Source organism: Talpa occidentalis, unplaced genomic scaffold (assembly GCF_014898055.3).
Source record: "Talpa occidentalis isolate TD23 unplaced genomic scaffold, MPIMG_talOcc4v2.1 talOcc4.3, whole genome shotgun sequence".
NCBI lineage: Eukaryota > Metazoa > Chordata > Mammalia > Eulipotyphla > Talpidae > Talpa > Talpa occidentalis.
Genome location: NW_023603184.1, coordinates 116,242,218 through 116,268,533, shown reverse-complemented (window position 1 = coordinate 116,268,533; position 26,316 = coordinate 116,242,218). Strand labels below are relative to the sequence as shown.

General features: G+C 36.4%; 1 protein-coding gene across 1 annotated transcript in view; it reads left to right on the top strand.

Moving 5' to 3' along the window:
- The window catches only part of STAT4 (signal transducer and activator of transcription 4), a 93,204-nt gene that overhangs the window by 50,295 nt on the left and 16,593 nt on the right, over positions 1–26,316 (top strand). The window contains exons 4-14 of the mRNA XM_037523726.2: positions 3,127–3,225; positions 5,653–5,745; positions 8,541–8,619; positions 11,509–11,594; positions 12,985–13,136; positions 14,950–15,108; positions 15,822–15,914; positions 19,784–19,843; positions 20,124–20,141; positions 20,262–20,355; positions 21,511–21,555. Coding sequence (XP_037379623.1) covers positions 3,127–3,225; positions 5,653–5,745; positions 8,541–8,619; positions 11,509–11,594; positions 12,985–13,136; positions 14,950–15,108; positions 15,822–15,914; positions 19,784–19,843; positions 20,124–20,141; positions 20,262–20,355; positions 21,511–21,555 — 978 coding nt within the window. The remainder of the gene's footprint in view (positions 1–3,126; positions 3,226–5,652; positions 5,746–8,540; positions 8,620–11,508; positions 11,595–12,984; positions 13,137–14,949; positions 15,109–15,821; positions 15,915–19,783; positions 19,844–20,123; positions 20,142–20,261; positions 20,356–21,510; positions 21,556–26,316) is intronic.

Genomic DNA, 26,316 nt, shown 5'->3' with positions numbered 1-26,316 from the left:
GATAGAATTAAATGCAGAAGCGAACCACAAGTCACTTGATTTATTACAGAGTAGATCCAGCACATCAGTGGTTAAAGAAAAGAAAGTTCAATAAATGTTAGAATGGAGTATACTTATAGGAAATAAAGAAAGGAACCTTTCATTATTAACCAGCTCCAAGTGAATTCAATGAAAGCCTATGCTATAAAGACTTAAAAGATATTCTAGAGGAAAACACCATGGTTACAGGTTAAAAAAAGATTTCTTAAGTCTTGAAAAGCACAAACCATAACAAATTAATCAATTTGACTTCATTAATATTAAAAACTTGTATTCATTAACACTTCAAGATTATCAAAAGACAAGATTTAAAGTAGAGCACTTGTGCAGTGCAAAAACCCAAGAGAGACAGACACACAACAGAAAATGTACGGCCTCCCTGGAGGCGCAAGGGGTTAAGCACTGCACTATGAAGCAATTTGCAGCTTCTGTAGCATGAGTTCGATCCCCGGCCCACCAAGGAGCAACCCACATGGCACAGCAGACCTCTCCCGACTCGCCTGCTGCTCCTCTTAGCAGTGTACTTCGGTCAATCTGCCTGTTCTGCACCCCACTCTGTCTCTGTTGAATCCTCTCACACAAACCCCAGCCCGCACCTCTGGCCTGTACCCCAGCTCTTGTATGCATAAATAAATAAATCTTTAAAAAAAAAATAAAAAGAAAATGGACAGTTTCTTTTTCTCTTCCTTCCTTCCTCCCACCAATACACACTTGCGGTGTTTTATTATTGTTTTGTTTAGTCTTTGGTTTTGCTGTATTGTTGACTTTTTTTTTTTGAGGCCCATCTGAGTGGTAACTACTGAAAGATGAACATGAGTATATTTTTGATACTTATGAAAAAAGGTGTTAATCTGGTTTTGAATTGATAGTGATATATTTTCCATAAGTTGTTTCTGTTTCATACATTTCAGTGAGGGAAAAGAGTAAAAGGAAAGTGAAAAGATAATCTGCAAGAAACTAAAGGTGATTATTTGCTCTTAACGAAAAGAAAAAATGAATAATCTTAGAAGATACAGGGGAAACTGAAGCTGAAAGGGAAGGTAAAAGAAATTCAAGTAGGAAAGGAAAAATGAAAAGTGTACACAATAGAACTGGGAAATGTTGAAAGTCAGGAAAAAAAAACTTCTCTGTGAGAAAAACAAAGACAAATAATGATACTTAGACTTAGAGGAACTCCTAGCCTCCAATGGGAAAGTTTTTAAGTTTCCATAAATGAGTCTCCAAATTAGCCCTGGAAGAAGAACCTTACCTTTAACAATAAAATATTTTCATAGTAACTGAAATGCAAAATGTGAAAATATAATTCTTTATGCAGGTTAAATGGAAATAAATGGGAAAAAAAACAATAGATGGGAATATTAGTAATGGAACAAATTCTAACTAGGAATAACTAAAATTGTCAGCATGCAGAAACAAAAAATTTGCTATACCTGCTTAATAAGTTGATTATTTTAATTTCTTTACCTTATGAGTTACTGTCAAGTAAATGGGGGGAGGTCTTTCTGATTTAAAGGGGATAAAGAGTTTTGAAGACTATAAAATATGGAAAAGCAGAAACTCAGATACTTGATGTTTACCCTAGCTTTACAAATAGAAATGCTAATTAATGTTTATTGACTAATAAAACTACCAGCAGTCAAGTCCATAAAAATGTTTACAACCAATAAACTCACTTCTTTCTTATAAAGACACTTTAGTTTACCAGTTTGTGTAAACTACTTTCATTAATTGTTAATTTGTCATTTTGTGCACTGTTCTACTATTGAACTTATGGCCATTTCATGGATAATTAGCACCACCTTCAGAGAGTAGGAGAGAGATAAACAAAATAAATGTATTTGTGTACATTTATTGAGCTTCCCATTAACCCTGCCTTGGAAAAAGTCTACTAACAAAGAAGTTTAACACCTCTGATGATGTTGCTCAAATTATTGCTGTAAACAAAGGTTGGAAACAGATACCTAACAAGGGGTGTGGCTGATAAGAGTGTCTAGTCACACGTTGGTGGGCAATGTGGCAACTATGGTTAGTATGAGCTCCCTCTCTAGGATTGTAAGTTATGTGTTTATACTCTTTTCTTTTTTATTAAAATAGCATTGGTTTAAAACATTATATAGGTTTCAGATGTATGATATTAAAATTTGACATGTGTATTTACTACATTGTGATTGACACCAAAAATCTAGTTTCAATCCACTACCATATATTGACCTAACCACTCTTCGCCTTTCTCCTCTAGCAACCACCGATTTGTTCTTATAATGTCAGAATTTGTTTTTGTTTTGTCTTATTCACTTGTTTTGTTTCTATATCTTCTACATGAGTGAAATCATATAGTTTCCTTCTCTACCTGACTTATTTCACTTAGAATAATGACCTCTATGTCTATCCATGTTGCTGCAAATAGCAAAATTTCATCTTTTTTATAAGTGAGTAGTATTTCATTGTGCATGCATATCACATCTTTTTCCATTCATGCACTGATAGCAACTTAGATTGTTTCCATGTACAAGTTACAATGTTGAAACTTACACAACATACCTAATGGCTAAATGAGACACACAGGCTGCCAGTTTACAACACCTTCACCTTTAGCATTGATAATGAGACATATATGTTTAGATACCATAAAAATATTGTTGCAGAAATGTTTCACTCTAGTATGCTGACAGCCAACATGATAGGAACCCAAATAAAAGCTTTACGCACACTATGAAGCTCAAAGCTAAGTGAATAGCTAGTGCCATCTTGATTCATAATTATTTCGAGAAGTAACTCTTTTACTTAAAACCTATCATAAGTCTAAAGCAAACTGATCCTCCTGATGTGTGTTCAGAGGCTATCCTACAGAGATGCTCAAGAAGTATCCTTGTTAAAAATGATATTTGAAGACAAGGTAATGTGTCAAATAGGCAGGTAGATTCATAATATAAGTTTCTGTGCTTTATGATAGAGTAGATTGCTGTAACAAATCCCAACTCATTTTACTTACTTACTGGGAGATTTTTTTGAGTTTTAAGTAGTGTTTTTTCTTGTGAGATCCATGTTTAAACTTTTATATTGTTTTACACACTATTTTTTTTCCAGGGAAAATTTCATGGAAATCCAATGCATGTAGCTGTGGTTATTTCAAATTGCTTAAGGGAGGAGAGGAGAATATTGGCTGCAGCCAACATGCCTGTTCAGGTAATATTTTTTTGAATGTGTGATCTTATCACCTTGAGTTCAGTTTTTCTAAAGCAAATTCTTACCTTCTTCCAAAGTAGCTTCTTATTTTTATGCTAGTGGTGTCTCTCTTTCAGTCACTCGGAATCTAGGTCTTGGGATCACCTTTTCTCTGCCTCCTTATTGAGATAATTACCAAGTCTTTCCAAAGTTTGTTTCCAAAGTGCTGTCTACACCTTTATTTTTGTTTTCACTGGTCATGCTCTGCCCCATCCCCAACTGAAATCCTAATTATCGTCAGGCTCTGCTTCCCTCAGCATGTTCATCCTCAGGGATTGATTTTGCGCAAAAGTCTTCAGGAGCTCCCAGTTTCCTCACAAATCCAAACTACGGCACAAGCAGCAACTTGTTTGACAGAAATGTCATAAATACTTGCTTGCCAGTTGCTTAATGTACTTTCCCATGTTTTTGATTGTTTTATCTCACTATGCTGAATGAATTCAGAGTCCCCATCAAAAGTAAATAGAGGAATTGATGACATCCTTAGAATACTTTTTCAATTAATCCTTATAAAAGGGAGTCAGTAATTTTCCAAATGACATCCTCCAAAATTTGCCATTTCTGAAGGTCCGCAAGAAAGTATTTTTTTTTCAACTATTAAAGGTTTGCGTTGTTTTTTTGACCGTATGGAGTTTATTTAATTTTAAATATAAAATATAATAAGTTCTTGAAGTAAAAATAGTTTCAGTGCTTTTGGGGTAAAAATTGAGTTTCTTTTACTAATATATGATACTGTCGTATATATTCTCAGCTCTCTGTTTTTGTGTCCCTCTTATGTCTCATCATTTTAGTGTGTGGTGGTGTTGTCATTGTTCCCTTCAAGTGTCAGATATCAAATTAAAAATAATCCATTTATTTGAGTAGATGTTCATCCAGTCATTGCAAATAATCTACCAGTACTACACACTGCCACAAACGCAGCACTGGCTGTAATTTTCAAGTAGGAAACAAATAATAGAGGCCAAAATAAGAGAAATGAGACAGAGGGAATTTTATAAAGGCTTACCAATCATAGAATGTGGTGTAGTTGAAAGAGCAGTTGATTGAAAGTCAAGGACATGAGTTCCATTTGAGCTTTCACTACTGGTTTGCTGTGGATCTTAATCATCAACCTTTCCACCCATAACTCCCAACTCAACTGTCAGATAAAAGGGTTACTGACATCTAAAGCTGGCAATTCTAGATATTTTATATCTAAGAAACTGGATTCTGTACCAAATTCTGATGTGTGTGTAATTTTTCCCACATCATAAAGCAATTCTCTGACACTAGCTGGGTGTCCTTTAAATCAACTCAATTCTGACTCCTTCTACCTGGAGGTAACATCAGATATCACAGGTTAAGGGGTCACGTCTACATGACTGCCCCCTACTCTGTTCAGCAGCCAATGACATTCCATGTTGTCAGTTGGCTTCTAACCTGCTGGTTTATAGGTTAGAGGTTTCTATCACCTCCTTCTCAAGTTTGATTAATTTGCTTATCAGTGAATCTGATTGCTTATCCTGCTAGATTTGATATCACTAATTCTGAATTTAAGTGCAACTTGAATTAAGTCCAACCCTAGGCTGGTTCTCCTGGTAACAAGCCCACATCATTAGGTGGCTTCCAAAAGTCACTTCATTAATATTAATAAAAGAAAGACACCTTTAACACTGTCATTACTTGGGAAATTCTAAGGGATTTAGGAGCGCTGTGCTAGAAATAGAAAGAAAACCAAGCACATATTTCTTCTGTTATGTCACAAAATCACAGGAACATACTCAATGTCAGATTATTACAGTGGCTAAGAAATGGTGCTTGGAGAGAAGCTCATCACCCTCTATTTAATCAGGCTAACATTTTTGCATATTCTTTAGCAAACTCCCTTTGTGTTAGTGTAAAAATAAATCTCATCCTTGCAGACCCACATCCCTTATCCTGAATTTGAGTACAACTTAATGTAGTTCTACTAGATAAATTTTTAAATTATTTGTTTTATAGAATTTCAAAAAGAATAGAGATGTATTATTGAAAATTAGAAAAAAAAATTTAAATCACATATTATCTGCAATTTCACTATCCAAAGATAACATTTTGTGGTGTATTTTCTTCCAGTTAAATGTTTTGTATGTATATATAGTCACATGTATGTATATATAGTCGTACATTTATAAATATGTGTACACATATAAGAAATGAAGATCATATATATGGTGTTTTTATAATCTTCACTTTTTTAATTTTTGTTTAATTGTGATTCATTCTTTTTCTACAGCATGAATTTTAATGACTGTGAAGTATTTAGCATACTGATGTAAATCTCAGTTCAAAATATGTGCTACATATACTACATTAGACATAAACTTGTTTTATTAACATCATTGAAATTTCAAGACATTCTTTTTTCAGGGACCTCTGGAGAAATCTCTACAAAGTTCTTCAGTTTCAGAAAGACAAAGGAATGTGGAACACAAAGTGGCTGCCATTAAAAATAGCGTGCAGGTGAGTGATCTTACAGCTGCTAAGGAAGGCCAGTCATTGTCCCTGCACAGCTCTGCTCCTTTCTCCCATGTGCCCAGAGTTAGTGCATGCAGAAATCAAAGAGCAAATTGCTAGGAAGGTAAATACCTCTCACACACTATGTTCACAATAGAAAAGATATCTTCATGCAAAGTCTTTTAAATTCAATTTGTATTCCTTTGATGTGGAGCTATTCATGTAATCTATTTCATCTTGCATGAGCTTTGGTAATCTGTATTTTTCAAGAACTTTGCTCATTTCATCTTTATTGCAGTTAAGTTCTTTTATTATCTTTTGAGTATCAAAAGACTTTGTAATATTATCTCTTTCATTTTGCTCTTTATTTTCATATTGCTCTTTGTTTCCCGATCTGTCTGGCTAGAGAGCTATCAATTTCATTGATCTAGAGATTTCTTAAATGAGAATAACTGTCTTCCAATTTGTACATGCAATGTAACATATTGGTACAAAAGGCTAGTCCTGGGCCCCAAAGTGAGATTAACTCTATGGATCTGAGCCTTTGTGGGCTCAGACCAAAACTGAACTCAAATGGAAACCATGTCTTTGCTTATCTCTTCTCTCTTCCCTATTCCACTCCATGGACCTCCATGCGCCTGATCCCTGCCTCAGGCTCTGATTCCAGAACACCTGACCTGAAGTGTAGGCAAGCAGGGCTTGATAATAAGTGCATTTCCCCCACTTAAGCCATAACCTCAGGTTCTTTGTGGAATGTTTTCAAATGTGACTTTTCAGAGGCATGGCATTAGTTTCATATGCTTTTCATTAAGATAGTCTGCAAGATATTGCCTTCCCTTTGCTTTTAATTTTGTGATCAAAAGATGAAATCCCTAAATATTTCTGCTTTAAAATAACACTTAATTTTATCACATTTTTTATTCATGTAGGTTTCCTCCCTTTTAGTAGTCCATAGCATTCCATTGGTCTTTGTTTTCAAAAACTTAACATTTAGATGAAATTCTACAAGTGGTATTGAGATATGATGAAAAGAAAGAATAAAGTCCTTGAAAGATGCTTGATTGGATTTGATTTCTAGCTAGAGTGTTTACTACTATGTAACTTTAAACCTGTTTCCTCACATGAAAAATGGAAATAATTTACTCTGCAGGTTTCTGAAAGGATAATGTATGTAAAGTTTAGACACAACACAGCTTGCCGGAAAATTGATAGCTGTTATTATTGAGTGTGTAGACAATATACCCTCTCAAAACTCCAAGTCCTTCATAGCCACCCATTGCTTCTATTTTATTCCTTTTCTACAGTGTATAAACATCAAAAAGTTATTTCAGAGAATAACTTAGGATAACAAACAGGAATGAGGACAGTAATCATAGCTAAGGTTTATTTAGCGTGTATCTGGTACCAGGCACTGTTATCCTTACAGCTCCATGAGGTAGATACTATTTTTACTGCCCTTTCTTTGCCTCATTCTATCCCACCCCTTTTAATAAACAGAGAAGATGAAATGCAAGACACTAGCCCAAATTCATACAGCTATTAAGTTGTAGAGTTAAGATACAAATTCACACTATCTAGACTCAAAATTTGGTACTTTCTTTAACCAATAATTTTTCTGACTGAAATTTGAATTTGTAGAAAAAGGGTATTGATTTGTTTCCTTGGAGAAGAGAAGACTTCTTGGAATAAGTAGGCAGTAGAACTTTTGGTTTTCTAAGAAGAAAGGGTGGTAGGCTAAGATCAAGGAAGCAGTGGGTCTAAGTTTGGTGAAGGGTCCCGGTTGGGGAGGAGGAGCAGGATGGGAAGTCACATGACCAGCTTTCTCCACCAAACTCCATCAATGGAAAGTCCTGTTTACATCTTTAAGGCTCTGTTTCTTCACTTGTAAAAGTGAGGATAAGCACCTTCATAGGATTGCTGTGAAGACTACATGAGATAAACATTAAAAGCTTAGTACAGATCTTGACACTTAATACCTATTATGTGAGCAGAAATATATCACTTGGTTTGGAGACAAGTAAAGAAAAATCTCAAGAACAAAATTAAACAGAGGAAACATTTTTTTCCTATGGAGTGAGAAGAAAACCTTTTTAAACTGAGTTTTCATAATGTACAGCAGATTAGAATGGAGACTACACTTGAAAAGATAAAGACTTTATCCTTTAAGGAGGATAGTTGGTGAATTAACACAAAGTTATATGAAGCTAAAAGGAAAAAAGTATCCATATGCTTTTTAGATTAGTAGCACATTTGGAACTAATTGAGAAATGAGAGGCAAGATTTCTAAAACTGAAAAATTTCCTAACAATCTAGAAAAGAGTTGGAAGAGTAAATTAAATCTGGATGGTTATTCAAATTTCATGAGAAATGAGTTCTTCTTTTTTTTTTTTTTTTTTTTTTTTTTTAGATTTATTTATTTATTTATATAAGCACTGGGTACAGTCAGAAGCACGAGAGGGTGAGAGAATTCACCAGAGCCAGAGGGAAGAGTAGAACAGGCAGACTGACGAAATACACTGCTGAGGGGAGCAGCGGGCCGCAGGAGAGGTCTGCGCACCATGTGGGACCCTCGCCCGGTGGCCGGGGATCGAACTGGCATTGCAGAGGCTGTGGGCAGCTTCGCAACCCAGCGCTCAACCGCTGCGCCACCGGGGAGGCCCCGAAATGAGTTCTTCTTAATGTAGGTATTATATAGGTGTGGGTAGGATATTAGTGAACAGTGGGACCACTAGTGGATGTTAAAATGTTAAGTTTCCTTGACATGCTTGATTGTAACAAGGGTATGTTTTCTTCGTAAAAAGATGACAGAACAAGATACCAAATATTTAGAAGATTTGCAAGATGAATTTGATTACAGATATAAAACAATTCAGACAATGGGTAAGTTTTTGTTTTGTCTATAATTCTATGTAGGTGCATAAAGGCAACATGACTAATTTACTGACAGGATTGATACATAAATTTGATTAATTCCCTAAGTTAGCTTTTTTTTTTAAGGGAGGACATAAGCTACGAGTATTTATTTTGCTTCCCCTTTTTCTCTCCATACAAATATTTCTTTTTACTAACGAATTCAAAGTAAGTTATATAGCTCATGACAAATCATCCCAACTTCAGCTTACATATCTAAAAAATAAGAAAACTTGCCTATAGGATCAAAATATTATCACAGCTAAGTAACAAAATTATCTACTATGATAAGGAAATTACTAATATCATTCCTAGCTAAATTTTTAAATATAATTTTAAAGTAGAAATGTGGTTAACAGTAGGAAGTTTGGGAAATAGACAAAGATATTAAAAATTAAAGATTATATGAAATTCTACATTCTCAGAGAAACTGTCAATGTTAGTATATTTCTATCGAGTCTTTCTCCTGAAAGTTATTTATTTTTTAAAAATTGAGGTTACCCTACATAATTTTATGTACTGTATTTTAAACTAAAGTTTTGTTTTTAAGTTTGTCCTCTTACTGTAAAAAACCTTCAAAAAATAATTTCAATGTGTCAAAATGTAATGCTTCTGTAATTTATTTGACTGTATCATTATGGTTAAACATTGAGGATTTTTTTTTTAAGAATGTGAGCAAAGTGTGAGACTATTCATTTAAAGTGTGTTGTAAATAGTGGGACAGTTGGCAAAATCCTAATTAGGTATAAATTACTTAACAAAACTGTACCAGTGGTAAGTTACTCTTTTTGATCATTGTACTTTGCTTATATGAGATGTTAGAGGAAACTGGATGAAGGACATATGAAAACTCTGTCCTATTTTTGAAATCTTTTTTAGCTCTAAGGTTATTTTGAGATAATTTCTTTAAATGGATGTAAATCTTTCTTTTACAGAATGATCATTAGCTTTGGAATGCTAGCTTAAAATTTATCTGAAAGGATATGTGGATGATTATAATCAACTTCTTAACTTTTCATCTAAGTTTTTTTAAAAAAAAGATTTCTAGGGGCCTCCCTGGTGGTGCAAGGAGTTAAGCACAACACTGTGAAGCTACCCGCAGCCTCTACAGCATGAGTAAGATCCCTGGCCGGCCAGGGAGGTGACCACATGGTGCAGCAGACCTCTCCTGTCTCTCCAGCTACTCCCCTCAGCAGTGTATTTCAGTGAATCTGCCTATTCTGCTCCCTACTCTGTCTCTGGTGAATCCTCTCACCCTCCGCGCCTCTGGCCTGTACCCCAGTTCTTGTATGTATAAATAAATAAATCTTTTTAAAAACCCTGTGGGTTACCTCCCTGGCCTGGAATAAAACCATGCTGCAGGGCTGGCAATAGCTTGATAGATAGCACTGAGACTTTAAACCCCTGTGCCACCAGGGAGAACCACTTTTCATTTAAGATTTAAAAGAGAAGATACTAAGAAATTTGTTTCTTCTGGCATAGGTCAGAAGTGACATGTTCTAGCATCTTCAGAATGTCTTGATTCCCATAAAATGTTATTCAAAATATTCATAATTGCTTGTATGTATAATTTTTCCCTCCGTAAGTATCACAAACATGGATTTCATTGAATTATTAAAGGCATCCCTAAATTGCATATGTAAACTGACAGTTTTAAGAATCAGAATATAATAATATACCTTAAACAAGAAAATTATTTTGTACTTAATATATTGTGATTGGAGTCACTTTAATACTCTCAGTGCTTCATAAGCATCACGAAGAATAAAAATACTTTATCAGTTAAATCAGCAAATACTTATTATATTGGTTATAAATGAAATCATGTGTGTTAAGTAAAATGAAAGATATATGGGAAGCAAGTCATAGCCTTACTACTGCAAAGAGGGAAGTGATAGTTGATGAACTTTTGAATTAAAAAAATGCTATATAAACAATATTTTGCTACATGTAGATCTAGAAGCCAGTGAATCTGTGAATTAATACAACCATTTGTTTATTCTGTAGATAGAACTGGCACAGAGTTGTTCTGGGCCTCTCTTTTTCAAATTACACAAGTCAGATCAGCATTCCAAACCTTCATTTTTGATATAAGCAATTTTTGGTATAAACAATCACTTGCTTCATACCAAGAAAGCATATGTTTAAATTAAATACATTCAAATGAAACAATGTAGTGTTTATTGCACATCTCCCACTTAAGAAGATATGGCATTTGGGGATTTTTTTTTTAAATGAGATATTTTTCTTAATTTGCAATTCTTTCCCAGTTCACCTAATGTTACTGTGAGGCTAACACACATTATAAAGAAAAAGGGAAAGTTCATGATACTAAGAAGTTAAAATTGCACTCTACCAGACAGTTTCCTGTAACTCTGGGTACAAAGTGAGGAGGGAGGAGTGAGTATCAGAAGAAAACAAATATAACTTAATTATGGACACAAAGTAAGGCCCCACTCCTTTCTTACTTATGCCAGTCAACTTCTGCCACTTATATCAATGTAGAGATATCTACTGAGGAATTTGTTAGAAAACCTTTTTATCTCCTCCTCCCAGCCCTCCAAGCCTCTTATTACCTCTGCATTCCTCACTCCACCCCCATCATCCAAAAAAGAAAAGGAGCATGATATGAAGTCTGATCTTCCTTCAAGGTTAGTAAGCTAGAGAGCTCCTCTCTGACATGCTTAGATATAGCCCTTCACGCAAAATCAGCAGACAAAATGCACTGCAAAGCTCATTTCTGGTGGCCCCATTTAGACTTTTCGTTTTAGGATCTTGCAGGTTGCAGTCACCTTGGCTTTCCAGACAGATAGCTTTGTATTGGAGAGGATGCTAAATCGGATGACTTTGCCTTTACAGACCAGGGTGACAAGAATAGCGCCCTCATGAACCAGGAAGTTTTGACTCTGCAAGAAATGCTTAACAGCCTTGATTTCAAGAGAAAGGTTAGTGAAAGATTATAATTTGGATTTATGCCTGTTTTTTTCTTATTTTCCTGCATCTAGTCCTACTGAAGGCTCAGGTTCTTGGATTTTACCTGATCCATTTACACTGAATGAACAGTTTACAAAGCTGGACCTCCTCAAGTCTGTGTATCTTGCTTATGTTGTACATTATTACTATAGTCACCATTCATTTCAAGGTGAACGTTTTATTTGCCACTGTTTCAGACATGGATGTTTCAGTTGCTTGTCTTGATATGCTGAGATGGATTCTACTACGCATGTAAGATTAAAATATTACATGACAGATGTTAAATTTTATTGGAAAAATCAATATTCTAGTTTCTACTGAAAAATGATATCGTGCTAAGTAATTTCCCAGATTTCAGGATAGGTCACTGACAATTGAGCATATTCAATATAGTCTTGTCCCAATGGGGGGAAGAACTTTTTTCTGACACAATGAAATATTTTCAGAGGCAAACATATCTATTTCAATTTTCTACCTTGATTTGAAAATAAATAAATATGAAGTTTAACCCGTGCTGATAAATCAAAGGTTCATTTCTAAAAGTTCATCTGCATTTTTCTGTGTAGGAATTTGTCAGCCCAAATAAATATAAAATGCATTTATTTTATAAACAGTTATGTATCAGATTTTAAATATGTAAATAGCAATCCAAAATAAACTTTAGATTTTGCATAATCCAAGATTTATGCAAAATATAATAAATTTGTTATATATTTTATGTATGCCATCTTATTCTACTTTAGAAATAACCTTGGAAATAGTTCAGTCCATTCACCTAATTGTATAGACCAGAAGACCAAGTTCCAATAAAATAAATGGTTGGTCCAAATTCGCATTACTCATGGCAAAGCTGGGATAGGTATTTATATCTTCAAATCCCTAGTCTTTGAAAGTTACACTTCTCCATTATGCTTCCCAAACTCCAGATAAAGCCCTAATAAGAAAACAAACACAGAAAGACTAAAATTTCAGTTTGTAACTCTGGTTAGCACATATAAAAATAAATGCATAAATACTTATAAGAATATAAATTAAGTTTATAAACATCTTTTTTAGAAAATAGGCCTATGGTTTTATAACTACAAAATTCAATACTGTCACAGAGTTATAACCTCAACATATCATACTGAAAGATATTATGAGAACATTAAACTATGGTCATGCTTCTTTCTTTATGATATTATTTAATTATAATAATTTGTTTGGAAAGGTGGTGCTATGCAAATAAAAGATAGTATTTGGTAAACAATTTGGTCAAAATTTCAATCAATTTTTATTTCCCAGGTCAAATTGTTCTGTAAGTTTACTTATGACTTTGATTATGTCCATGAAAATCTTTTCAGTAGTCACCTTTAATTTTAGGAGGCCCTCAGGAAGGTGACACAAATAGTAAATGAATCAGACATGTTAATGAACAGCATGCTAATAGAAGAGCTGCAAGACTGGAAGAGGCGGCAGCAAATTGCCTGCATTGGAGGTCCACTTCATAATGGGCTTGACCAGCTTCAGAACTGGTAAGACAAATTTTCTTAATTTCTAGTGAAAACCACAGGAAGTACAAAATTTTGGTGTCACTCAACCAGAGAATGCAGGCTTAAAGCAGAACATCAATTCATTCAGCTTACAGATGATATATTAGCAGCTGGGAATATTAGCAACTGTTTACAGTTGAAAACAGGCATAATTGTGTAAGTATGCTTAGTTTTTATTCCTTTGGGGAGAAAAATTAAGTATCTATAGAATGCACAAGAATTGCTTAACTTTTTTCATTTACTATATCAATCTTTAAAGTCTCTAGATTTTTGAAACCAGCAAGATATACACTCTCTAAAGACATAATAAAAAGCTTGAAAAAGGATTTCTCAATTTTTATATATGTATCTTAAGGATATAAGTTAAACATTAGCTTTGTATTTTCAACAATGTGATTTATTTTTGTATTTAAATGAAGACTGTCAAATAGTTAATGCACGTGGCATCCTCTTTTATATGCATACATGAAATCGTATGTAGATACCATCCTTTGTATTAGAAAAAAATATTGACAGGGTCTACCCCCTTCTTGATACAAAATAAAGCTATCTGATGGAAAGAACAAGTAGGAAATAAAAGGAAAAAGGAGAATGTTCAAGCTGAAATCTAAAATTGCTTTCCAAGTATACAATTCAGTACAAAGGAAATATGTAATAACTGGAGGTGCTTGCACTAAAAGCTTTTCCCTGTCAGGCCTGCTGTTCAAGAGAAGTGAGGAATCGGACTCATTTTTAAATACATTAATTTCCCTTGGGGTGACACGTTGATTCTCTAACCTCACAGTAGTCTGCTGTGAAAACAAGGTACATATCAAAGGGAGCAATAAAGAATTTAGCAGATAATGGTGCTCATAACCAAAAATCAGCTGGGGTTCATTCTTCAATGTAACATGTAGACTAAACTTCAAGTAGAAAGAACTGATGTCAGGGCCAGATGGACTTAGCATGTCTGATGAGATCTTCTGGCTCCTCTGGTGTCTGTTTCAATCTCCCTTTTCCATAGTCTTCTGCCCAGCTCTCCCTTCCATTTCTGAGGTGGCATCACCACAGACGTGGCATCACCCAAGAAGACACCTTGCTCCAAAGAGAGCCATTAATAAATTTTAGCTAATACTTAGGTCTTGTAAATAACATATTGAGAGGGGGAGAGGTCAACTTCATGTTTTTTGTCCTTTAGTACTCTTTCACATACTATTCTTCTTATCATGTATTTTTATTATGTTTTAAACTTACCCTTTAGTGAGTGACATATTCTTAACATATGTGTTTAACAGCCTTTCAAACAAAGGTTAATTGAAAGGGATTTTTTTCCAGATGTTGAGAAAATTTTATAAATGATTTCTTGTCTATAATGGAAGGTATACACTGAAAATTTTACAAGTCTGCCTATTATTGCCTATCACTAAGTATAACCAAATTTCTGCAGATGTGAAGAACCAGGTTAGCTACAGGGCATGAAACAGAGTTTAATCAAAAGTAGACCTGTTTCCTTGGAGATACCAAAGGTATTTGAGACAGCAATCATCATGCAGTTCATTGAAAGAGAGCTGAATGGATGGATGCTCATGGGATAGATGAATGGACTTACTTTTTTTTTTTATAAACCTAAAAAAACATTTAATTTACATTATGTATCTTGAAGAAAAGAATGGATTAGGAAAATGAAGGGCCACCTTTACTGGAATTAAATGATTAATAATTATTTAGTAATTATATATGAGCTAAAGGTAGTAAAGAATTAATATGGCAGATTGTAGAGTGGAAAAGTCTGATATTTTCATTTGCTGTTTAATAGCTTTACACTGTTGGCAGAAAGTCTCTTCCAACTCAGAAGGCAATTGGAGAAGTTAGAGGAGCAATCTAGCAAAATGACTTATGAAGGTGATCCCATCCCGATGCAAAGAGCACAACTGCTAGAAAGAGTCACCTTCTTGATCTACAATCTTTTCAAAAAGTAAGTGGGGTGTTACCAATTTTAGTGCCTCACGGCATCCTCAATTGCTGCAGAGTTAGAACGATACCCTTGCTGAGGTTTTGGTGTTAGGATGAAGAGGAATGGTAAAGAAGTATTACATCAGTGAACCTCGGGGTAAAGTGAGTAAAGCCCAAAAAAACTTCTAGAAAGCACATTTTTACCCTTCACTATAAAATCAACACTTTTCCCACAAAATGACTCCATTTTTTATGAGCTAAGCCACTCACTTAGTTAAGTTTTTACATTTTAAAAAGATTTCAAGGATTTGTCCTTCAGAACATATCCAGGAAATGAAGGTAGAGAACATGTGTGTGTTTACAAGTTCATCTAAAAAAAAAAAAAAAATAACAGTATGTACCAGAAAGCTTAATACTTATTTTAAAAATGGCATGAAATTAACTTTCTACTTTAGGTTTATTATGATCAAAGTAGACTGGGGCATTCTTCACTCAAGTGTAACAATTAAGAATTATTTACTGTTGTGACTTGGGGACAATCTTTAGGCATTTTCTGATATCTGGTAATTACTTATGAGAAGTCACTGGAAATATTTGAGCTTAATGAGGACTTGAATGTCTTCTAAGTATAAAAGTGTAAAAAATTTGGAGTTTATAAGAGCATCCTGTTCTGTGGTTTTCAGTCAACATTTTCAATGTTTTTCAAATGACACATTTTATTTCCTTTTAATCTAGCTCATTTGTGGTTGAACGACAGCCATGCATGCCAACCCACCCTCAGAGGCCGATGGTACTTAAAACCCTCATCCAGTTCACTGTAAAGCTAAGGTAGGCAGTGTGTTGCAGTGTTTCCTATGTTCATGGCTACACTGTGTAATTAAGGCCATTTTCTCTCATGATGACTGTCATCCAACTATTCTTTATTAAGCACTTTCTGCTTGCCCAGCTTTAAGCACTGTTTACTGTGTGCAAATACCCACAGAAGTATTAAGAGGAGGCACTGTGGGCCTCCCCAGTGGCGCAGTGGTTGAACACTGGGCTGCGAAGCTGCCCACAGCCTCTGCAGTGCTGGTGCCATCCCCGGCTGCCAGCAAGGGTCCCACACGGCGCCCAGACCTCTCCTGCTGCCCGCTGCTCCCCTCAGCAGTGTACTTCATCAGTCTGCCTGTTCTGCTCCCTGTTCTGTCTCTGGTGAATTCTCTCACCCGCCCGCACTTCTGACTGTACCCAGTGCTTGTATAAATAAATAAATAAATCTTAAAAAAAAAAAAAAAAGATGAGGCACTGCTTGTTAAGAGTATGGCAATGAGGGACCTCCCTGGTGGCGCAGCGGTTGAGCGCTGGGTTGTGAAGCTGCCCGCAGCCTCTGCATCGCTGGTTCGATCCCTGGTTGCTCCCCGGCCACCTGAGGAGGGTCCCACATGGCGCGCAGACCTCTCCTGCCGCCCGCTGCTCCCCTCAGCAGTGTACTTCGGTCCTTCTGCCTGCTCTGCTCCCTGCTCTGGCTCTGGTGAATCCTCTCACCCTCCCGCGCTTCTGACTGTGCCCAGTGCTTGTATAAATAAATAAATAAATAAATCTAAAAAAAAAAAAAAAGTATGGCAATGAGGATGAAGACCTGAGGGATCCTAGTACAAAATCACAATTTGGCTAACATGGGGTTAATTGCTGAAAATGTTGACATGAGAGAAGCCTGGAGGCTAGAGAACACCATGTGGACAGTGTGCAGAAGGATGTCAAGGGAAGAGCAGAGACGGGGAGAAAAGGATTGTAGGAGAGTCAGACTACAGAAAGAACAGCTTCCTGGGTTTGTTCTGTAAGAGTATGGAGCAGGGAGAGATAAAATGGAGAAGACTGGGGACAAATTATAGAAGGCTTTGATCCTCCTTTCCAGGAAATATTTTGTGTATGCTTCCTCTGTTGTTACCTGGTATCTAGCTTGTTGGATTTTCCACGAAAACTCTCAACATGATTTTCAGTTTATCCTTACTCTGTGCCTGACTTATGGGACGTTTGTGTTACTGTTGCTTTATCTGTATATTAACCCTTTCTACTTAGCAAGAGCAACCAAAATATATTGTTTTCCCTAGTGACACTAGACACAAGTCTGAGTTGGAATTTTCAAAGATTTTCATCATGCCTCCATCTCCAAGGCACCATAGCTTTAAATTCCTAATCACTAGTCACCTCTGGAAAGCTGAAATCCCAGAATTAGTATAAAAGGTGGCAATACCATGGTAGATAGTGATCTAGGGTACCATAATAGGGCCCCTGATAGCATCACTATTAGAGCTCCATTTTCATTTTGTTTTATTTCTATTTAATTGAGATATAATGGACATATGGCACTGTGTACATTTAAGGTGAATACCATAGTGACTTGACATACATCTATTGCAAAATTATTACCACAAGAGGTTTAATTAACCTCTATGACCTGGGTATCCATTTTCAAAGGGAAGGTATTTGTCTTCAATTTGTATGTCAAACATCGTAATTGAAATTCTTAATCATTTCTATTTTGTTAATTCTGTACCAAGACTTAAGAACCAAAAACAAAAGCAGAGGTCAGATTCCCTTTTGAAATCTCATTATTTTCAAAAGCTGTTTATTCTGGGCCTCCCTGGTGGCTCAGGGGTTAAAGTCTCAGCACTATCAAGCTATCATCAGCCACTGCAGCATGAGTTGGATTGCAAGCCAAGGAGCAAACCCACATGGAACAGCAGACCTCTCTTGCCTCACCCACTGCACCGTTCAGCAGTGAATCGCAGTAGATCCACCTGTTCTGCTCTCTATTCGTCTCTGTGAATCCTCTCATTCCTCCACACCTCTGTCCTATACCCCAGTTCTTATATGCATAGATATATTTTTTTAAAGCTGTTTATTCCTCAAACCTCCTAATGCCATCTCATATAATATAGTAACAATAAAGGGGAAAGGTATGGAGGGATGGTAGACATCCTACTTTTCCTTCAGACACAACTACAGATGATACTGTAAGTCTAAGATACTCTCAGGGACCAAAACGGAGAGGAGTAAGGGTTGCTCAGCAAGGAGTGGAAGGAGATGTCTGGTTGGAGAGCATCTTGCATGTTGCTGAACTTACTGCTAGAGACATAGATCATTAATTAGTCCCTGCTTCAGGTGTTCCACCCTCCTTTACAGTATGATTGTTGGGGCTCCATTCTCTGTTCCCCACTTGAATACTCTTCGTAGTATTCAAGACTTCCCTCAAACCCCATTTTCCTATTTCAGAGGGAGGCATGACACTGGACTCCCTTTGATCCTAAAATGGATCCGATCCTTCTTGAAAGAGGATAAGGAGAGGGCAGAGAGGAAAAACATCTTCCCTTATTTGATAAGATCAACACTATCAACACTATGAACAACCCCACACCTACCATATTTCTAAGCCTGAAACCAATCCTGTGCTTTGCACAGGACTTTTAAGGAAACTTTGTTATATTCCACCCATCCTTTTGTTTGGGCTATTGTCTATGGTTATTTTTCTCTAATGCCAATTCTTTGCTTCTGACCATACTCTGTGTTTCATCTATTTGTGCGTCTTCCTTTTATGTATAACCATGTCTGTGCTTCTTCCTCCCCAAATCTTCACTACACCAATTCTCTGGTATCTAAGGCTTTATGGGTATAAAATGAAGATCTTGCTACATGCTGTGTGAATCAAAGAGGATGGGAGGAGTGAGTGTGTAAATGAATGACTGTGTAAATGGACTGTGGCAGTGGAGATGGCATCTCCAAGAGGCTAGCTCTGCTCAGCTGGGGAAAGCAAAAGATGAGAGGAGGGCCTAACACCAGAAGAAAGGAGGGGAACTCTTAGACACTTGTTTGTTTGAAGTTAGGTCTTTTGTAGTTATAAACATTTTTGCTATTATTTAAATACATTGTGTTTAATGATTACAAATGCATCTGAATTAGAATTTTTCATATTCTAACAAGGATCTAGTCTTTCTCAATATTTTCACCTTAGGGCAATTTTTTTTTTTTTTTAACATTTATTTATTTATTTATACAAGCACTGGGTACAGTCGGAATCGCGGGAGGGTGAGAGAATTCACCAGAGCCAGAGCGGGGAGCAGAGCAGGCAGAAGGACCGAAGTACACTGCTGAGGGGAGCAGCGGGCGGCAGGAGAGGTCTGCGCGCCATGTGGGACCCTCCTCTGGTGGCTGTGGAGCAGCCGGGGATCGAACCGGCACTGCAGAGGCTGCGGGCAGCTTCGCAACCCAGAGCTCAACCGCTGCGCCACGGGGGAGGCCCTTTAGGGCAATTTTTTATCCAAGCAAGATTTTACAAGATTTTACTAATCTTACAAAATGTTTTTTTTTTTGGTAATATGATACTACAATGTATTGATGGCTATATAAATAGACTTGCAAAGAATCTTTCTTAAATGTATACATTTAACCCAAATTTGTATTTTTCCAAAATTTATAGCATTTGGAAAAGCTTTCCAAATGTTTCTCAATAATGATATTTAGTTGAAATCAAGACCAATAAGCAACAAAGTAAATGAAACAGAAATTGTACATTTTAAAAACACATTAGCATATAAAATGTTAAAATATGTAGATAATATGTTTTGATTTATATGTATATGCCATGTACATATTTACATAGTTAAGTATAAAAAGACTTTAGCAATTAATTTTTATCTTTGATTGATATATCTTTCCAGACTACTAATAAAATTGCCAGAACTAAACTACCAGGTGAAGGTGAAAGCATCAATTGACAAGTAAGTTTCTAATTTTGTTCTGAAACATGAAAAAGTAAGACTTTTAAAAATGAACTGCCTTGTTTAGAGAACAAATTTCAGATTTTTGTTTATCCCTCCTATGTTATATATCAGTGTGTTTTAAATATTTGACTTTGAAGTTCAAACACTTAACAGAACTCAGGTGAAGAATTAACTTCAAAAAAGATTTTATTAGAGAGACTTGAAATTGTGTATACTATTCTGTAGGATATTTTTACTAGGTCTATTAAATACCTTAAAAAATCTTCTTGTTTTACAGGAATCTTTCAACTCTAAGGTAAGATATTATTTCAGTTTTGGGTTTGTTTTTTTTGTTTTTTTTTGCCATGTATTTTACCTGAGACGATGTAAATATCTAAGTGAGGTCATGTAAATCATGCCAAGATTTCCTCTCCAGCAATCGGAGATTTGTCCTTTGTGGAACACATGTCAAAGCAATGTCCATTGAAGAATCTTCCAATGGCAGTCTCTCAGTGGAATTTCGACATTTGGTGAGTGTGACAATAAAGTTACACAGGTTTTTTGTTTCCAAATCAGAGACATCTTATTAGTATGCCTTATATTTTGTTCTTTAGTGTTTGTTTATGAGAGATTAAAGACCCTGTTGAAAAATAAAACATGCCGGGCCTCCCCTGGTGGTGCAGCGGTTGAGCACTGGGCTGCGAGGCTGCCTGCAGCCTCTGCAGCGCCGGTTCATTCCCCGGCCACCGGCGAGGGTCCCACAAAAAATAAAATAAAATAAAATAAAACATGCCATCTTTGAAGAGATAAAAATGGTAGAAAGAATACCGAAACTTAACCCAGGTGCTCTGAGTTCTTCACAATGGCAACTGAGTATCTACATATCTATAACAACTATTCAATAAATATTTATGATGATGACAGAGAAATCCATCTTTTAATGGATAGGCAGGCTTTCTGATTTCAATTTTGTTTTTAATGCATCACCTTCATAAGTAAAAACCAATAACAACATGTCTGGCTAAGGTGCTTTCTTTAAATAGGATCAACTTGGGAGAAATAGGATGTTCCTAGGTATGACATTTGCACACAGTTTGATTTGGCATGTCTAGAAAGCTTCTGACCCAGCCTCATCCTGTTTCTTCTTGTTTTTACCCACTTCCTCTGAACCTAGAGTTCTCTTCCTGCATTCTTTTTATTCTTTGCATAGTTCTTAGATTCCTAAAGACCCTACTGCTTTTCTTGACAGAAATATGTTGCTCATCAGGTTTATTAACAAGCTGAGTGTTGGTACACCACTAAGCCAGCCTCAAAAAGCTTCACTCTCTAAAGATCAAATATAGGTTTTTCATTTTGTTTTTTGTTTGGTCTTCGGTATTTAGCAGTCTTACATAGGAGCATGATTTCTTCTTTCCAAAACATTGACTGAAAAACTCAGTCTTATTGGCATGCCAACTTCCTCACTTATGTCAGTGAAAGTTTCTCAGGTCACATCCGTGAGGTGTAATAAGCTCCTATCTGTAGAATCTGGGCAGCTGTTCAGGCTTCAGGGAGTTAAGAGCACATCTGGGTTGCTGTTCCAAAAGTAAAACTGTGGTCAAGAAAATCACCATACTAGGGAAACCATGTTGAAAGTTAGCTGATAATGCATCTCCACCTAAATGCTGTTGTTTTCTTTTACAAAGCAACCGAAGGAAATGAAATCCAGTTCTGGAAGCAAAGGAAATGAGGTAGGAAATATTTTCTCCTAGAGTACTTTTCTAGGAGATAACCCTAGGATATCTTATTTTTACAAAGTTCTTGAATTTTCCTGTATATTTTTATGTAAAGTTAAATTTATATTTCTCTGATTGTAAATGTAAAATTTAATAGTTGCAGAGTAAGTTTTGTTTTTAAAGAGAGGTAATAGTAATTACATATAATAACACCTTCCTAAGAAAATGACCATCAACATTTTGGTACACATCATTCCAAAGAGTTATCTGTGTTTATTACTTTAGTATATATACACATATTGTTTCATGACCTACCTGTTTTCACATAACAAGGTAAGGTGAGTAACTTACTATAACCTCAAGCCCCCTTTAAGAACATGGTTGTATTTGTATTACATTTTATGAGTGTGCCATAATTTTTTAGTCATCTATTATAAAATATCTTAAAATCACTCATTTTGCAGAGATAAGAGGTAAGTCTTAAATATCATCATTGCATATTATATGAAAATCACAGTAGAATCCATTCCTATTACTTGATGGTATAATCCTGTTTTTATATCTAAGGTTTGCAGTCCATGGCATGAGCTGATTAAAAGAACAAAATGGTACAGTTTGAGAATTTGAATCAGGAAAAGTAAAGTTGATAAAGTTGTTAAATCCCAGATTGCAAGTGGTATTGAGATCATCTATTTAGTTGGCCTAGGTATTAGGCCCTACATTTCTGGGATTAGAAAACTTGGGTTTGGTCTTTGCTCTGATAGTGATTGAAAATGCGATTCTTAATAAATGATCTAATGAAATAATATTGCAATTTTTTGCTCTAAGAAATCATGGTAGTAACACCCAACACTTTTTTTAGAGACACTACACATGTAATACAGTTACAAAGCAGTGAACATTATTTCTGGTGTGGCTGGTATCCATGCACTGTCCTAGAATTATAGTCATGGTCCTTATAAGAAAGATCTTTAAATTATTTGTGGAAAAAGAATGCTTTATAAATCTAGCATTCAACTACAATCAATCTAGCAGACCTCACAAAATCACAAAGATCCTTCGCAACAGATTTAATGCTCTGCATTTTCCCTTCTAAGAATCCTTCCTTCCTTTAGTGATGTCTTACTGTTCATATGCCCCATCTCAGAGCTTCATCAGAAATGAACACGGATCCTTTCCAGGGCAGAACCTTGGAGTAGAGCAGAGCTCAGGACAGGCCTCTCCAGCCCAGATAGCACATAAACAGAGTTCTTGAGCTTAAGGCTAATACAGCAAACCCATAAAGAATTCCCAAACTTCAAATTGAAGCACTAGCATATCATTATAAATAAAAACCTGTTTCACACATCTCACTGGAATTTTTGTCAGAATTGCAAATAACATTTCATTCAGTGTCATATCCCTGAATAATATTTACTAAGTCTGATTAAACTAAAAGAGTTTCAAACTTTCCTTAAGTGAAACAAATCAAATGGAAATAAATCTAAATAGCTCAACTATTCAGTGCATTGTCCTTATGAATGTAAAATCAACATTTTGTGTTTCCCTAAAAGATGCAAATCTAAGTAAATCATCTACTATAGAAAACCAGCTGTCTTATTAACACTGTCTACTTGCATTATTTTGAATGTATTTCCTCTTATTTTTTGATTAATAACAAAATTGTATAGTCATATTGGAATGATTTCCTTTTTTTTTTAACTTGGCTAGATCCAATTTTATTTTAAGCTATTCTTTGAGCTCCCCCTGTTGACAGAACTTTAATATGACTCCTAGGTACACTTAAAAAAAAAAAAAAAACCCAAGGGCTTGAATGTTATTTTATGTGCTACGGGAATAACTGAAAGTCATAAAATATGTGAAGATGACTCAGAAAGATGAGCCCAGGGGTCAAGGAAGTGGGCTGCTCAGTAGCAGTGACCACAATGAGGTCAGGAATTGCTGGGGATGATCTGGCAATAGAGTATACTTTACAAAGTCACAGGGTCAGGGGTTGTAGTCACCAAATTTAGTCACCAAAATCAGGAAGCTCATTGTCAAACTTCAAAAAGTTGCCTGCCACCATTAGCTGTGAGTACCTGTGACAGGAGTTCACAGACTGATAAATATTTCTTCAATAAATCATTGTGTGGCACTTGTTACACACTGGCCACTAAGAGCTTCACTGACACTGATGATGGAACTCTTTTAACAATGCTATGATTCAGATACTATTAGAGACAGACTTACTCCAGTTAGGGAAACTGAGGCACAGTGTGCTCATCTTTGATCCCCTCCCACCCATTTTTCTTGTCATGCCTCCTCCATCTGCTGGGACTCTAGTCAGAGAGATCTTTGCAGGTGGTGCCTCCGTTTTTCCTCTCAGCTGCTACTGTTACTGTCCTCACTTTGCCCGCCTGCTCATAAGTCACATAGCCATCTAGCACCAGAATCCTTACAAAGGTTAGGATTTAAAATAAAGCTGCCTTAGAAAACGTAGCTGACCTCTCCCCTATCTACTCTGTGCGTCAGTGGAGGAGTAGAAATAGCAGTGAGTGGCACCGCCTCTTACAGGCAGCTGACCTTGTGCAGTCACTTAACCTCTCTAACTCCCAACTTCCTTGTCTATAAAATGGGAATAATGTGAGCCTGCATTTCCTAGGACTGTTACAAAGACTAAATGAGATGGCATGTACGTGAGTCTACTGTGCTGTGCTGTGCAGAGGTCTGCGCTGCTGCTTCTGGTCAGCCCTTCAGGCTGCCTCACTATAACAAGCAGTTATTTACACAGCTGAGGAAATTATTCTAAAGGTGGTACTTGACCTTATCCTTCCCTGCCCGCCTGCCAGGTGCTCTGCTGGAGGCATCCTCTGTCAAGGACCTCTGAGGATATCCTCCTTTAGGCTCCAGCTCCCTGAAACCTCAGACCAGACCACCATGTATGCACACCCTTTTATGGGATTGCATGTGTTGGGTTCCTAGCACCACCCCACTGCTCCTCTTACCCCACTTCTCACCCCCTCTTACCCCGTCTCTCACACATGCACACACACACCCCTTCAGGTCCCTCAATTCTACTCTTCTGGTTGTGAGAGAGCGTGAGTTGGGTACTTATTAAGTGACTGAGAACATATGGTAGTCTCCCCAGGCTCCTTGGAATTGCAGCTGTGGCTGTTTGACCTGAGATTATCCAAGAAGAGGTAACTTGTCTGGATGCGCAGGGACTCCCGGCTGCAGGACTGAATGAAGGAAGTTGCATTAGACTCAAGCTGTTTCCAGAAGACCCAGTGAGACAAAAGAGGCACCTTAGAAGTCTCCTTTGGATACGGGGTTGGTGAAAGGTGGAGTTCTGGGTCCCTTACCTCTGTTTCAATCAAGATACCTCTAGTTTAAGTGCTTCACAGATTGGAACCTATGTGGGAAATGTGCCTTCATGAGTAAATTCTGTGGTTAAAAATATTTGAAAACCATTGGGCTAAGCAATCTTTGACGCTCCTTTGACTAAGATTCTATAATCTGAGAAAAAGCAACATAGGGCAGAGTCTACATTTTTTTAATGAATTTAATTTTAAGCCTTTGCTTTGGAATTGCACAACACGCCTCAAGAAACCTATGGACACAGTCAGAAAACCAAGATTAGCAATTACTGTCTCTTTGCTCTTTCTTTGCAAGAATCCGGGTGAAGAAATAATTCCATTACCTAGCAAGCAGCCAAACTTTGAAAGCATTCACAAGCAACTGTAAAATAAACACCCCCAGGAAGCAACCTTTGCTGCAGCTCCTTATCTGGCAGGGAGTCAGCTAGAGAGCGACTGGCAAATGTAGAAACTGTTTTGAGTAAGGAAACTGAAATAGCGGTCTCTCCAGTTTGTTCTTTGTCACTCAGCTCTAACTGATAAATGACAGTTTTAGCCACAGACTGAGGTGTTAGGTAATTTTGTTTATGTGGTGGAAAGTCATGAAGCACAAAGAAGCTATTAGAAAAGCCTGGGTGACTTGAGTTTCATTTAACAAAATAGCTAAACAGATGTTCTTTCAAGGTTCAGTGTTCTCAAACACAGATACACTACTCACACTCCAACTAGCCCAAGTATTTTCACAGGGAGCTCATTTCCTTATAAACTAATGTAAGCAGTTGCAATGCTTTTTAAAGAGCCATCAGTACCAGAATAACACTAAAAATGGAGGCTTTTTAATGCAACATTTCCAGATAATCCCCTCATTTTATGGACTCAGTTGTCATTTTACATTTATTTCCTTTCATTCTGTGATTGAGGTCAAATCAATGCAATTGTACCATTTAGTTCTCCTCTTACTATTTTTCAACATCTATCCCAGTGTCTAACCCATGACAGGGACTAAATAAATATTCATTAAGTTAGCGGCTCATTGTAATTGTTTTCCTATTCTTTATAGTTTTCCATGTGCAACATTATCATAGATTATGGTTTATTAAGGGATGAACAAGAAATTTTCATGAAAATCATCCTTGTCCCCAGTCATATATCCTTAGCAGTGGTTTTCTTTCAAGTCAAGTGTCATAACCACTTGTCAATATAGTCTAGGTTTCCAGATTGTATTTTTAGGCCCTGAGCAGAGGAAGCAAGAAAGACTATGATGACATCTAAACCTACCTTTCATTAGGAGATGCTTTTTTCTCCCAAGTGGAGCCCAAGTCAAGGTGTTCAGCCAGTTTACCAGTTTCTTGGTTGATTACCCAATGGGCACTTTTCTTTAGAAGTATAGTACAGTCAATTCACTTGTAAATCCTCAGTGCCATGTGTTCTGCCACCATCC